General features: G+C 42.3%; 1 protein-coding gene across 1 annotated transcript in view; it reads left to right on the top strand.

Annotated features, from left to right (window-relative positions):
- Nucleotides 1-15,907, top strand: part of LOC126139409 (mite allergen Eur m 3-like) — a 58,335-nt gene that overhangs the window by 15,919 nt on the left and 26,509 nt on the right. Inside the window, exons 3-4 of the mRNA XM_049915227.1 lie at nucleotides 10,003-10,141; nucleotides 15,677-15,793. Coding sequence (XP_049771184.1) covers nucleotides 10,003-10,141; nucleotides 15,677-15,793 — 256 coding nt within the window. The remainder of the gene's footprint in view (nucleotides 1-10,002; nucleotides 10,142-15,676; nucleotides 15,794-15,907) is intronic.

Raw genomic sequence — 15,907 nt, 5'->3', positions numbered from 1 at the left:
ATCCACATAGCTTATCTGAATTACTTTGTAACTCGTTTTGATCTTCTAATGACTTCACTAGATCATAAACGATGACATCTTCTACAGACAATCTAAAAGGGATGTTCACATCGCCTCTAAATTTTTTATATGCATTATACAAAATCATAGGGCGTAAAATGTTCCTTGGAGAACCACAGCTATGATTTCGTTATAATTAGATGACTCCCCATCAGTTACCTGTGATCTTGCTGACAGAAACACATCTCCATTCACACAGCTGAGACGGTACTCAGTACGTGTGCAGCTGAACAGGAGCCGCCTGTAAGAAATGGTGTCAAATTCCTCCTGAAAATCTAGAAATTTGTTACCCACTTGCGATCCATTGTCAGTAGCACTCATAACCAAGAGTGAATAAAGAGCCAGTTGTGTTCCACAAGAACTATATTTTCTGAATCCGTCCTGTTCATGGGTCTACAGACGGTGTTTTTCGAGGTATTTCATAATAATGGAACACAGTTTGTAGTCTACTTCACCTTGTCCGTTAATGATTATGCATCGATTTTTAACTGATAGGAGAAAAGTACAGAAAACACGCAATGTCACTGCAGCCATAACTGGCAGGAATAACAGGCCCACAGGATCTAACTCTAAAGTGGACCTACTTGATGCTTTTACAGTTCAGTCCGGATGAGGATAGTTAGCTACCTGCATTGCCTGGTCGGCACTCTCTCTGACGTTGCGCTCCCGCTGGTGATAAATACACAGCCTTTGAATGAAATTATGCACCTCTGAATAGGATGGTTGACCAGCAATCAAATATCTAACCGATCTGGTAAAGACAAAACTATATTGTCAAGGTCATGCCTCTTCCAATTCAGTAGGTGTACATCGGTAACAGTTCCAAATCAAAGAGAAAAACATCTTGCCAGAGAATTTACCGATGCTTCACACCGTAGCTTTTACGATCTAGCGACCCCGGGCCGATACCAAATAAAATGTGCTTCATGAAGGACTTTGTAGCAGAAGCACCATGATATTTCTAGTACGGCTTACCATCTACACTACTACCGAATTATCTTCTACAACACTGAGTATATGCACAGTGACATAATAAGCAGAGTCCTACTTACCAGTACTAATGTGAGACGCTAAGTATGGCCTGGCATAAACTATGTTCATCTGATCTATCCAGGTGTAAAACTGTAGTGACTGACACAGGGAGAAGTATCGTTTTAAATCAGCAATTAAAGTCATTTCCCACGAGACTGTTCATAGTTGTTCACTGCAGACGTCTGGTGATCTGACAAAATAGGGTAATGTGTCGCGGAGCCTGAGCTGCTATTAGCTGAAGTTCTGTCTTCAGTCAACACGCTTCATGAACTGCCGAGAATAATGAGACGCTATCTCTATTTATAACTTTTTGGGGGATTGTGACGTCAGAAACATCACTCTTCCTTATATCCATAATTTAACTGCTGTGACAAGCCGCATCAGTAACTAAAACTTAAACTCACTGGGGAATCTTTTTTCTAAGAGTTTGCTTCAGGCCCAGAGCGAAGTCCCTACAGCTGCAGCAGAAGGGTGTCTTCTCACTAAAACTGCGTCTTACTTTTCAGTTTTAACGGAAGTATCCCTTTGCCAAGTATCCAGAACGTTTCAGACGCCTCGGTTTATCCCTTCTACGGGACTCATGCAGCCGACTCATGCCTTCTTCCTCACAACCCTTGCGTGACAATGGTCCAACATGGCTACCAATTCCCTCCATGAATTCTGATGCGCTATTCATTTTAAATTCAAGCGACTCTTGAACGACCCATCGGATATAGACGCGGTTTGCATCAAACAACTGCAAAATTGACAAAGCATATATCTAGGGCATGATCTAGAAGGTATTCTGTACTTCACCTTAAGAATTTTTGTGATGATGTGGTCGGAAATGAATGTAATTTGGGGGAAAACATGTCCCTGCTCAACTCACTCTGCATCCATTGCTTTTAAAATCGATACAGTCTTGGAAACTAATGCAGAAATACAGACTTCATATGTAAGCTTAAATTTTTTAAAGTAACCACAAAATCGTATTCTCAAAGAAGTTTTTTCACCCCATAGTGATGGTGCATTTCGAACTTTCCCTAACTTAACTTACACTGTACAGTTTTGGTCGTATCAAGTAACACTTATCCAATTTCTATACAGATAAATAATATACACAAGATGTAATAGTGGAACGAAACGTGTGGTTGGTTGGTTTACGGTGTGATGCACTGCATATACAATCTGTCACTTAGTGGGATATATGTCAGTTTTACCTTCCAAATAATTTTCAGTCGCCGTTCTTGAAGCTGAATGCGGTAATGGAACAGTTATGCAGTGCCACCAAACCATGCCGTGTTACGTTTTCTCCTTTTACAGTTGGGCAGGTGTTGGAAGACAGCCATCATATATTTCAGCTAAAGTAACGTCGTAATCAGGTTCCCGTTAAATCTTATGGATTATAACGACAACGTTTCCACAGCACAGCTAGTTTTACATCGGCAGATGATGCCGATGGCTCATAAGCTGTAGCTCACAATAGATCGTAACATGTTTGTGTACGCTGGTTTCGAAAATTAAAGCAACAAACCGCTACTTCCCAATCCTGTGTCTAATTCACGTTATAATCATACAAACTGACAACAGATGTCCGTACTATCGTATTCTGCACGAACACGGTCAATGGAAAACCACGCCAACGATGATGTCAGGGCACCTGTCAATCGGAGTGGTGTTTGATAGGTAGTCCCACATCCACAATCGCTGTGTACACAGTCACAGACGGTGCAATATGGCACACAGAAGACGCTTACCAGAGCCCCTGCGGTGGAGGGCCACAGAATATGTCCATGCATGGCTGCCCTATCGCCACCATCTACCTATTCGTGTGACAATATTTGGTCGCGGCCTATACCAGTTACACTTTTTCTAGGCTTTCCTATGCTTGCTCTTACTGCGAAAACTTGGGAAGCCTTCCCACCCTATTTACAACCTTCTTAATAGTCCTAGCAGAGTTCCATCGAAAGTAGCACCTGCGAAAGAGGTTCGGTCACTGCGATCCCAGCCCTGAAGGAATTCCTTGGTAAAAGGGAGGATGCCCAAATTGTATACATACTGCAGCAAGGTCACAGCTAACTTCCGTGCACGTTGGTTCGAGACTGAAATTTACAGATCAGATGCCCGAGGCAGTTTGGTACGAGCGCTACTGTAAGATTGGTACGGGAGTTGCTGTTAGATACCTCTGGTTGACAATGTAGTTTTCTTTCGTTTCACATAATACTTGGCATTATGGAACAATTTATGAAAGCCTTACCAAAAGATGATGTCAAGTTTGTGACAAGTCAAGTTTTCGCAGCTGTCAGAAGCTAATCGAATAGGAATTTTCGTCGGTCCTGACATTCGGAAACTAACGAAAGACGCAGCATTCGAAGACAAAATTAAATTCACGGGAATGTCTGCTTGGATATCCTTTAAAGAAGTTGTGAACAAGTGTTTCAGCAACTACAAAAGCTCTAATTACGAGAATATGGCAAGAAAAGGAGGGAAAGTTATGGTTTAACGTACCGTCGATATCTATGTCTTTACAGACGAACCAAAAGCTCGGAATGAGTCAAGAGTGGGGAACGAAATCGGCTGCACCCAGTCAGACGAACCATCCTGGCATTTAGGGAAATAACTAAAAACCATTATCAGATGGCCGGACGCAGGTCTGAACCGTCGTCCTCCCGAATGCAAGTCCAGGGAGGTAACCACTGCGCCTCCTCACTCGGTGAGAAAACAGAAAGAACCGTGCTGGATAATTACAAACCATTGGGTGCCTCATTGAGCTGGAAACCGCGTTTCCTGCAATCTCCCGAAGCTTTTCCCGTACAGTCAGTGTGCTGTGAGTGACAGACAGGGAAATGTTTCCATCAAAATACTAAAGAAATGGAACTGATCTTCCAGGGCCGATGGGATGGCGCAATGACATATGGCTACTGCTGGATGCTGCGCAGAGAGTACCCTCAGGCAGTAGCCAAAAGGAAAAAAAAAGTTACAAACAGAGACATTCTTCTTAGTGCAGAAGATTAAGATAATTCATTATAATCTTTGGAGTAACTTAATTGTCAAGTTTCCTTAATAATATTTTTAATGTACACATTTTGTATAATTTTCTGTCTCGTTAGAATCACTTTGCGAAAAAGCCTTATGCAGCAACCGAAATCCTTTGCAATTCTGAACTTAAGATATCAAAAATATTACGATCCTTTTAGATAGTCAAGGGAATGCAAAGTGTAAATTCCTGGAGTTGCCTGAGGCTGTCTGAGACATGGAATCGTTTGTTAGCTACCTGAGGTGGACTTTGCCAGTCCGTACAACATTGTTGCAGATAATCAGTCTCGCCAAGAAGAGACGAATATTGTAGTACTATCGTTTCACGGCTCTAGTTGAACAAAATATCGTTTTACAGATTGTTCCATTTATCTGATCACCGCCTTCGCGGCGCAGTAGATGCCGGGCAGCAAGCGCAAAGTTGACCGTGGGATCAGAGCCCGGCTGGCCGGTGTGGCCGTGCGGTTCTAGGCGCGTCTGTCTGGAACCGCGACACCGCTACGGTCGCAGGTTCGAATCCTGCCTCGGGCATTGATGTGTGTGATGTCCTTAGGTTAGTTAGGTTTAAGTAGTTCTAAGTTCTAGGGGACTGATGACCTTAGTTGTTAAGTCCCCTAGAGCTCAGAGCCATTTGAACCATTTTTGAATCATCAGAGCCCGTGGCGCCCGTCTACTGCTACGGTACGACACGATAACACTTCAAATATAAGCAAATAAATTTTGTACGTACCCATGTCACGCAAGGAGATGCTGCAACTGCCTGCCATTATTTTCCACGCATTTCTGACATCTACCCAAGAAATTATTGATCACATGATGTAATTCTCACTGAGATTTTGAATTAATTGACTCACAGGTGGCCAGCCGGAATGGCCGAGCGGTTCTAGGCGCTACATTGTGGAACCGCGAAACCGATACGGTCGCAGGTACGAATCGTACCACGGACATGGATGTGTGAGATGACCTTAGGTTAGTTAGGTTTAAGTAGTTCTAAGTTCTAGGAGACTGATGACCTCAGAAGTTAAGTCCTATAGTGCTCGAAACCATTTGAACCATTTGACTCACAGATGTTATTCTTGAGTTCCTGTATCGTGTGAGGATTTGTTGTGTGCACTTTGCCCTTCTGTGCACCCCACAAATAAAAAGGCTTCTAGCGGGCAAGGTATTGTTACTATTCACTCTTTCATCGAACATATCATGAATAGCGAGCAAAGAAACATTTGCCATATGAGCCCCTGCCGAATCCTGTTGAAAAAATGCGAAACTTCGTTCTCTTTCACTCAGTTTATTTAAAAAAGTTCGCAAAATGTTTTCCACATATCTTTCACTTGTAAATGTATCATTAAAAAAACAAAACTGGACTTACTATGCTGTCACCACTAACTGGGCACCACACCCCTATTTTCTGATAATGGAGGGGTTCTTCATGATGCACAACAGGTCTATCAGCGCTCCGTAGTCGACAGTTTTGGGAGTTAACATACCAAGCTTCATCTAAAAAAAAAGAATGAGATAAGGATCCATTTCACCGACATGCACTTGTTTTTAAACCCATTCGCAAAACGTAGCCCTTAGCACAGAATCACCAGGTCGAAGTTCTTGTGCTGGTGACACTTATTAGGGACCTGAGCCCAAGCAACTCAGCACCTCTTTGTACAGGTGTGCACTTTATTTCTGTTAGCTGTTGAAGAAGTCTAACAAGGGAAACGCCTCAGACACGGCCAACCGATTCGGCTCAAATTTGGCAGGTCGCTTGTGTACAACCTAAAACGAAAGAATCTAAGATATTTTGGGTCAACACCCCCGCAATTTTGAGAAAATCACCCCTAAATGTTATGACGACCAATCAACTCATAATTGGAGGGATCGATAGATAATTGTATATACAACATTTTTCGTCATCAAGTATGGAGTCCGCAAACGCATACTTTTCCAGAAATCGAGAAAATAAACTTTTACAATTGCCGCTTCTGTATCCACAAGGTGAACGCTTTCAGCCGACAGCATCGATAGCGCAACGGGCAAGGTAACTGGCTGGGAATAAGAAAACCCGGGTTGGAATATGGACGAAACCTAGCGGATGTTATTCTTTTCGTTTGTATTTTTCCATATCTCTTTTTATAGGAAAAGGAGGGTTAATAAGGTAAGTAAATCAATAAGGAATGATAACAATAAGGTAGGCAAACTAATTTCCGAAACGCCGTGAGTTAGTAAAGTATTAAACTTTTAAGCCTTGTCACATGAAAACAACTCCGAGTAAGAGTGCTGCGAATTCCTCACGAGGGATCACAGATAGCCAACCGCGCGACAACTTGTTTACAGCGAGGCACGGGACAGAATGCACGAAGGGGAGAGTTATGTTGCCCCGCTTGCCTCTTCGTCATGTCATAGTTGTGAAACTGGAAGCGTGAAGGTGTCCAGCACGAGCCTTATAGAAGTCAATCGGAAAGAGTTGTTTTCCGTCATTAGGCTGTGTGAAACTCGAGAATACATGTAGTGATTTTTCCATCGTTAATGCGTCAAATGAAATGCGTTTTGTGAATGAATACAGTGCCAGCCGTGTGATGTTTATTTCTATTGCTATGTTAAAAACTCTATTTCCAGGCTTCAGAATTGCAGTGTGCTTCTGGAAACCCAGCGGGAATTGCACAACCGCACGGATGCAATAACTATTCACAGCATAATTCATAAATCAACTTTCAGCACCGATATTTCAGGCAATGATATCGTATGCGTGGTACGCATCAAAATTAATTCCCGAAAAAGATATATTTTTAAATGTAAACCAAGTTTGTTTTCCGCCAACTTTTCGGAAGGAATAGTGTAGCTGTCGAAAGATTGCATTCATTAGATGTTCTTGGTGCCGTGAGTATATTTGTTTCGAATGTTTGTATGCCAAGTACCATCCATCTAGTTGTTCGAAGAAAAGTGAGGGCACGTAACAGTGACTGGAAGAGCCATTGTAAAGTGACCTGGGGTAAGATTTTAATTGTTTACTATCCTAAGAGGTTTGAGAAATTTATTTGCCTATCTTTTTATTATCATTCCTTATTGATTTACTTACCTTATTAACCCTCCTTTCCCTATTAATTGAGATATGGGAAAATACAAATGAAAAGAATAACATCCATTACGTTTCTTCCAGATTCGAACTCGGGATCTCCGATTCCCAGCCAGTTACCTTGGCCGTTGCACTACTTGTTTTTATATTCTTTGTTGATCTCATTTTTGCTCTATTTTGTTCGTTGTATATGTTCGGGACGGACGTCTTATGACACTCGTTCAGGTTCGTCGTTGATCCGTTCACTCAGGTTTTTTTTTTATTTATTTTTTATTACAGAGGGTAGCTAACCCTCTGACCAAACACGCTGAGCTACCGTGCCGGCGCTATCGGCGAATAGCGTTGACCTTGTGGTTACAGAAGTGCAGGTGTAAAAGTTTTTACCTCGACTTCTGGAAAAGTATGTGTTTGCGGACCCCATACCTGATGATGAAAAATGATCTATTTACAATTATCTATCAATCCCGCCAATTTCAGTCGATTGCTCGTCATAACCTTTAGGGGTGATCTTCTCAAAAACGCGGGGGTGTTGACCCAAAATATCTTAGATTCCTTCGTTTTAGGTTGTGCACAAGCGACCTGCCAAATTTGAGCCGAATCGGTTGGCGTGTCTGAGGCCTTTCCCTTGTAAGAGACATTTAGGGGAATTTTCCAGGCGGTATGCAATGTTATCGAGACTAGCTTCTGTGAGCACTGTACGTTGTCATTTATGCTTCTTGTCTTGAACACTTCCTGTTTCACGAAATTTATTCACTAATTTGTGAGCTGCATCATGACTCGGAACTCTAATACCTGAAAACTTCTGTTCAAACAATATTCGAACAGTAGGAGAGGACTGTGCGCACATACAAATCGTAAATAAACACTTGTGGAATTGAATAATTCGCTTTTGTCATGGTTGCGTTCGCAAGCTTGACTATTTCAATCGTTACGCCTGTTTCGTTGCTCGAATGACACTGACCGACATGGCGCATGTCTTTGTACGACCTTCAGGCTAAAAACCCACAAAAAGGGGAGGGGGGATAGTGTGGTCCCCCGGGATCCATTCGACCGGCAGGCGCGGCTTCAGTGGCAATACCCCGTGCAGGCGGTTATCAGATAAATGGAACACCCTGTACTTTTTACTAGCGACTTACTCGTAATCTCATGTCTGAAACTGTTGCAGTACAAAATAGATACATTTCGTTCGAAGAATGCAGGGATCTGTTTCAGATTTAGCAGTTTATAACCACAACTGCACTAAAGAAAAATGCCATCTTGCTTGTGGTCTGCTTCCAAGTTGAACTGTTGGTCCCCTCATAATTGGCAACGAAAATTTATATGGTAAGAGCATAGCACCTCCAATATGGCCTTGCCTAGTAATTGTCTATGGTGTTCTAACGAACTATCGAGTTAAAGCCCACATTAGTCTTGCGTAATTTTTGTGTAACACATTTCCCTGCAATCCTGTGCATAACATAAACCTACAACACACACTGTGTGATTAAAAGTACCTGAATACCTAGCTGAAAAAGTTCGTGGCACCCTCCATCGGTAATGTCGGAATTCAGTATGGTGTTGGCCCACCCTTAGCCTTGATGACAGATTCCACTCTCGCAGGCATATGTTCAATCAGATGATGGAAGGATTCTTGGGGAGTGGCACCACATTCTTCACGAAGTGCTGCACTGCGTAGAGGTGTTGGCGTCGATCGGTGAGGCCTGGCACGAAGTCGGCGTTCCGGAACATTCCAAAGGTGTTCTATAGGATTCAGGTCAGGACTGTGCAGACCAGTCCACTACAGAGATGTTATTGTCGTGTAACCACTCAGCCACAGGCTGTGAATTATGAACAGGTGCTCGATCGTGTTGAAAGATGCACTCGCCATCCCTGAATTGCTCTTCAAAAGTGGGAAGCAAGAAGGTGCTTCAAACATCAATGTAGGCCTGTGCTGTGATAGTGCCACGCAAAACAATAAGAGGTGCAAAGCCTCTCCATGAAAAGCACGTCTACACCATTACACCACTGCCTCCGAATTTTACTGGTAGCACTACACTCACTGGCAGATGACGTTCACTGGGCATTCGCCATACCCACACCCTGCCATCGGATTGCCACGTTGTGTACTGTGAGTCGTCACTCCACACAACGTTTTTCCACTGTTCAGTCGTCCAATGTTTACGATCCTTACACCAAGCGAGGTGTCGCTTCGCATTTACCAGTGTGATGTGTGGCTTATGAGCAGCCGCTCGACCATGAAATCCAAGTTTTCTCACCTCCCGCCTAACTGTCATAGTACTTGCAGTGGATACTGATGTAGTTTGGAATTCCTGTGTGATGGTCTGTATAGATGTGTGCCTATTACACATTACGACCCTCTTCAATTATCGGCGGTCTCTGCCAGTCAACAGGCGAGGTCGGCCTTCACGCTTTTGTTCTCTATGTGTACCTTCACGTTTCCACTTCCTATCACATTACATGTACCTTCACGTTTCCACTTCCTATCACATCGGAAACAGTGGACCTAGGAATGTTTAGGCGTGTGGAAATCTCGCGTACAAACGTATGACACAAGTGACACCGAATGATCTGACCACGTTCGAAGTCCACCCCATTCTGCTGTCTCACGATATCTAATGACTACTGAGGTCGCTGATATGGAGTACCTGGCAGTAGGTGGCAGCACAATGCACCTAGTATGAAAAGATATGTTTTTGGGGTTGTCCGGATACTTTTGATCACGTAGTGTACCTCACTAAGCGCTGTCCAACTGAAAATAGCGCTGTCTAACTGTACCAGGTTACACCTAGTTCTCTTCTGCAAAGATGTGACGCACTCTTGGTTCTTTTTGGCAGCAGCGAGGACACGTACGAGGTGCTAGCTGGTACCAACAGCGTCACCGAAGGGGGTACCAGACACACAGTGACAGACATCAGTTCTCACGAGGGATACAACGCCAGTGATTCCTGGGTCAACGACATTGCCGTATTGAAGGTAAGTATTCCGAGTATTTTCTAATGTGGATTCATGCCGAGGGAGCTCATTAATGTTCGCCAAATCTAAGCTACAATGATTCAAACATTCAGTGCACAAATGAGACGGAGGAGGGTGGAAACTAAAAGGCGACTGCGGCCTTGCAGTAGAGACAACGAACAGAAGGACGGTGTAACTAATGAGAAGAGGACATGAGAGACAGCAGCGGATAGAGTTGGAAGCACACCAAAATAATGTTACTGACAATAATAACATCGTTACAACTTGGCTTCCAAATACGTGAGTTCATGTCTTCAGAGATCGACATCCAAAATTTACTGTTTTTACTTATTGAAATTTTCCTCTATACAAAGATTTTTCTCGAACATAAATACCCGGAAATTATTTCACATTTTACATAGGACCTTAATGTATCTCCTCAGGATGTCCTTCCAGGTGTTTTGATCTTGTATATATTCTTCTCTTGCGCCAAGTCTTCTCACTGTCAATCGTACATTTTGGAGCCAGGTGGTCATAGGGTATCCTCTTATTTCCCTCTGGTTCCCATTCCAGAATCATTTTCTGAATTCTGGCTTCCTCCATCCTTCTTACATGCCTGTACCATTCCATCAATCCATCACGTCATGTATTCTCTCTCTTACTTCCATTCTCTTTATTATTTCGTCGTTTCTTACTTTCTCTTTTCTAGAAATCTTGCTGATCTTTTCAGAAGTCCACTTCTACTGCTTGCAGATTTTTTTAGGTGTTTCAGATTTGTAGTCCAAGTCCCTGCTCCATAAATAACTACGCTCTCTAGTATCGATTTATATATGATTTTTTTGGTTCGGTTTACTATATTCCTGATCCATAAGATTGAGTTGCGCACCCCAATTATCTTTCTTCCACTGCTGATTCTTTTACTAATTTCTACCTCAGATTTTCCCTGCAACTCTAAAATTGATCCCAAATAGCAGAAAGTACTGTCCTTCTCAATTTTCTTTCCGTCTATGCGTAAGTCATCTGGATCGTTAGTGAGGTACTCTGTCTCCTGGTAATTAATCCCCAGTTTCTGTATTCCATTGCTAATTGGTTTCACATAGAATTTGCATCTTCCCCGTCTTATGCTATAACTAACCAAAAACTATCCACAAAATAATGTCACATCGAGAGACTCCGTATTGCAAGTACCTAGGTGAAATCATCAACTCTACTGAGAGGGAAAATTCACCTATAGAAACTCAAGAGAGGCTACGGAAGAACACACTGTATCTATGACAAAAAATATCTTTCGACGCACACAAATATCAAGTATTACAATACTGTCATCAGACGAGGAGACCTGTACGCGAACGAAGATCTCAAAGCGAAAGAAAATCTCTATGTGAACAAAAATCTCATGCTTCAGACAAAAAGCGACACCGAAAATATCCTAAAGAAAGGAACTCAGGATTATGAGAAACATTTTCGGCCCAAACAGCAGTCTAAATCTCCGCTAAACAACAGAAAAATGGTTTAACCTCATGGTACATTTTTGAAAAATGAGATTAAAATTGGTGGCTACATCCAATGATTCTCATCGCCAGGACTTAAAGCTTTAACATAAACGGAACGACTGAAATTTAGTTCTGGACTCAGAAGAATTAGGAAGAGCACAGATAAATTTCTTGGATATTTTAGTCAGAAACTCATACATGCACAAAAAACTGACAAACAGAAAGTGTGTCCAGAGAACTAAACTATGAAGATAGGAACAAAACGGACTGAAGGAATTATAGAGACTTGTGGCTATTTGGAGTCCCAACAACAAAATACGAACCAATGATACACTTCTTGAAAACCCGCACCACACGTTGCCAGACAAAAATCTTGTTATTACTCTTCTCTCGGCCAGCAGGGGTTTTTCAGCGGACCAATAGTGCGTATTGTGAAGGCTGATTTGTCCATGATTTGTGGACGTGCGTTATCCTGTTCGGTTGTCTCTTTATTAGTTTTAGCTTCTAGTGCGCAACAATTAACTCAACACCGGTGAAGTTTCGAACCGTTCTGGCAGATGGCACAGCCGTAGTACAACGTCAAAATGGCGTCTACACACGACTCACGTTACAAGCAGCGCGCTGTTGTTGAATTCTTGTATGCAGAAAAAGAAACCGTGGTGAACATCCATAAACGTTTGCGTGCAGTGAATGGCGATGCTGCACTTGATAACCCAGGAAATGCGGAAACAAAGCTCCATGACCAGCCATGCTCGGGAGTTCCTGTCACAGCCACTGCTCCAGACATGCTAAATCGTGCGGATGCCATTATTCGTGCCGACCGGCGCATCACAACTCGACAATTGGCTCTACAGTCATTGGTCAGCATTGGAAGTTCGTCTGAAATGATCGAGACTCTCGGATATTCAAAGAAGCGCTCACGATACGTTCGACGAATGGTCACAGTGGACCAAAAGATTTAAAGAAAGACCATTTAATCTGAACTTTTGGAGCGTTATGAGGCCGACGGACAGGCCTTTCTGTCACGGATCGTTACGGGGAATGAATACTGTTTCAATAACACGAGCACGCTGAGGATCTTTCGCAAACGCGTCGGTATTTGTACAAAATCGATGCAGTAAAATGAGAAAGAACCTAATCTTCGTGGTTAAAGATATTCTTTCTTTGAAGACATTCTTGTCTGACAGAGAAGTGTCCTAAGAGAACTATCTCGTTAATTTTCTTTTATGCTATATAAATGGCTGAGACTAAGTTACTATTTAAATTTGTTGTAAATATGTGGGTATTTTCTATGCTTTTTATTCTGAGTGTAGCCTTGTTTTACCAGATGACCAACGTGGTTTGAATATTTTCTCCCATTTTACATGTTTCATGTTTAATTTGCAAATTATTGACAATGAGAACTCACTCCTGAGGCCGGTCGCTGTGGCCGAGTGGTTCTGGGCGCTTCAGTCCGGAACCGCGCGACTGCTACGGTCGCAGGTTCGAATCCTGCCTTGGGCATGGATGTGTGTGCTGTCCTTAGGTTAGTCAGGTTTAAGTAGTTCTAAGTTCTAGCGGACTGATGACGTCAGATGTTAAGTCGCATAGTGCTCAGAGCCTTTTATTTCACTCCTGAGTGAGCGCTCTTATTTGTACATAACATCGAACTTCTGTTAAGTTAACATGGAAGTCACAGGATCTTCCTAAAAAGAGAAAAAAATACAAAAATAAATTGCAAGGCGCGAACCAGCAATCACATGTCTTACACATCACAATTGCGCAACCACTAGACAATGATGATGTTGCGGAATTTTTGAGTCGATGCTGTAGCTTACACCTCGCACACGTGTAAGCGCTACGAGTGTACCCAGCATACTAACTCTCACTGCCTCGCGGGGCGGTGATCGTCATTTACAGAGTCAGAGATGTTACGCTGCCACATGCTCTATTTTGATATTAATTCACTCTGTAAAACAGTCTTTCTACAGTCACTGCTTTCATATTTGTCCACGATACCTCAGTCACGATAAAAGCTTCATCGACACATTGGAATTTTAACTCAGCAGTTCGTATTGTGCTTCGTAAACTGTCCTGATAGTGAACATGTCTCTCCACTATTCCGATGTAGCACTCTTTATACCTTTGCGTGGAAGATTAATCCAAGCCACGTAACATTTACATATGCTTTGTTCACTGTTTACGCACTCAATAATACAACGGTAAACAGACTATGTGTCTGCTATTATAAACGTCGCTATGCATGCCCGCGTACCAGCCGACAACCAACCTACATGTAGTCATGTTGAAAGTCGCTATTTATCATTACACATTCCGAGATTGCAGAATATAGTTACAGTTAAATCTTATTAAACATTTTACATTTTAAACATATGCAAATTTATTTCAAAATAAACAAACAATACTAAAATTTTTTAAAAGAGAAACTGTAAATACTGCAAAAGGAAACCGATTCAGTTTCTGACAGATGCAGAAAATACACAAACTGCGATGCATTAGAATATACGCAAATATAACATATAGATATTGGGTTTCATATTATCTTCACAACATATATTTATGTTACATGTAAGGAAATTGCCGGCCGGAGTGGCCGTGCGGTTCTAGGCGCTGCAGTCTGGAACCGAGCGATCGCTGCGGTCGCAGGTTCGAATCCTGCCTCGCGCATGAATGTGTGTGATGTCCTTAGGTTAGTTAGGTTTAATTAGTTCTAAGTTCTAAGCGACTGATGACCTCAGAAGTTAAGTCGGATAGTGCTCAGAGCCATTTGAACCATTTGTAAGGAAATTGGTTAGTTAGTTGATTTGTGGGAGGGGACCAAACAGCGAGGTCATCGGTCCCATCGGATTACGAAAAAATGGGGAAGGAAGTCAGCCGTACCCTTTCGAAGGAACAATCCCGGCATTTGCCTAAAGCCATGTAGGGAAACATGGAAAACCTAAAACATGATGGCCAGAAGCTGGTCTGAACCGTCGTCCTCCCGAGTGTGAGTCTAGTGTGCTAACCACTGCGCCACCTCACTCGGGAAGGAAATTTTTCTTGCTCAAAACGCTTTTCTTGCCATTGGCAGTCTACATTTTACACCCACTTTACTTTCGCAAACTTCAGTTATTTTGCTGCCAAGACAGCAAACCTCAACTAATACTTTTAGTGTCTCATTATTTAACTCCGCAGCTCATGGTCTTGCGGTAGCGTTCTCGCTTCTCGCGCCCGGGTTCGATTCCCGGGGTCGCACCGTCCCCTACGCTCCTCGGAGCATGGGACCTCATCATCTCATCATTTGATTAATTTTTTCTGGCTCATTCGTAACTTGATCGAGACCATACAATAAATTATAGTAATGAATATCGAATAGATATCAATTAAGTTTACGGATCGGTAAAGTATATTTTATACAGACTCTCGGCGCTTGAGCACGACATTTTCGTTAAAGGTCGGTTCATGTATTTTTAACCGCGTTTCTTCTGTCTGTGTTTTCACTAAAATCTGACTTCGTTATCAAACAGCACCCGAAGATGACGGTGGATCGAGCTGGACGACTTTTTGTTTAAAAGTACAGAACCTTTTGCCATGCCAAGTCACCCAACAATCTTACAGTGACTAAAGGCACAAAATAAAACTTACATAGTTTAATAATAAATGTATTCATTCTGACATAAAAACACAATTAAATTACTGCACTTACATTGTGACTTGAATTACGTGTGCCGTTTGGTTGCAACTCGTGAATATATAAATAAAATAATGTAGCATTAATGGCGGTGTGTCACATACGCCCGACCTGGATAAGGCCTAGAAAACAAAAGGTGCCTCTTAACCATCTGACGATCAAAAATCTTCAAATATTTCCAGCGGCTGCATACAATATTTATACAGCCGCCGACTATATCTATGGCTCAAATTAATTCTTTTTTATTACTTTTAATTACGTTTTCTGCTAAGAAAAGCTCAGCATGTAAATGTGCCTTTAAAATTACCTAGTTTAATTTAGTTCGACTAAATTCAATTACCCTTGTTTAAAAAAAAAATCCTTATGAACTAAGTAATGTTCATGCCTCCGCAGGTATCTCCAGCTTTTCCAATTGATGGCGTCACGGTGGCGCCAATTCAGCTCCCGGAGCAGGGAGAGGAGGTTCCAGACAGCGCCACCGTCACGGTCATCGGGTGGGGAAAACTGTGGGTAAGAACCCTCCACCTAATTTCTAATTTCTGCAATCAATTTCCCATAAAGACCAACACCTTCCACACTTAAACTGCCACTTCGAGCTTGAGCTGTATTCTCCTGTATTCTCTA

This window comes from Schistocerca cancellata, chromosome 1 (genome assembly GCF_023864275.1).
Source record: "Schistocerca cancellata isolate TAMUIC-IGC-003103 chromosome 1, iqSchCanc2.1, whole genome shotgun sequence".
Classification (NCBI taxonomy): Eukaryota; Metazoa; Arthropoda; class Insecta; order Orthoptera; family Acrididae; genus Schistocerca; species Schistocerca cancellata.
This window is presented reverse-complemented; position numbering and strand designations above follow the sequence as displayed.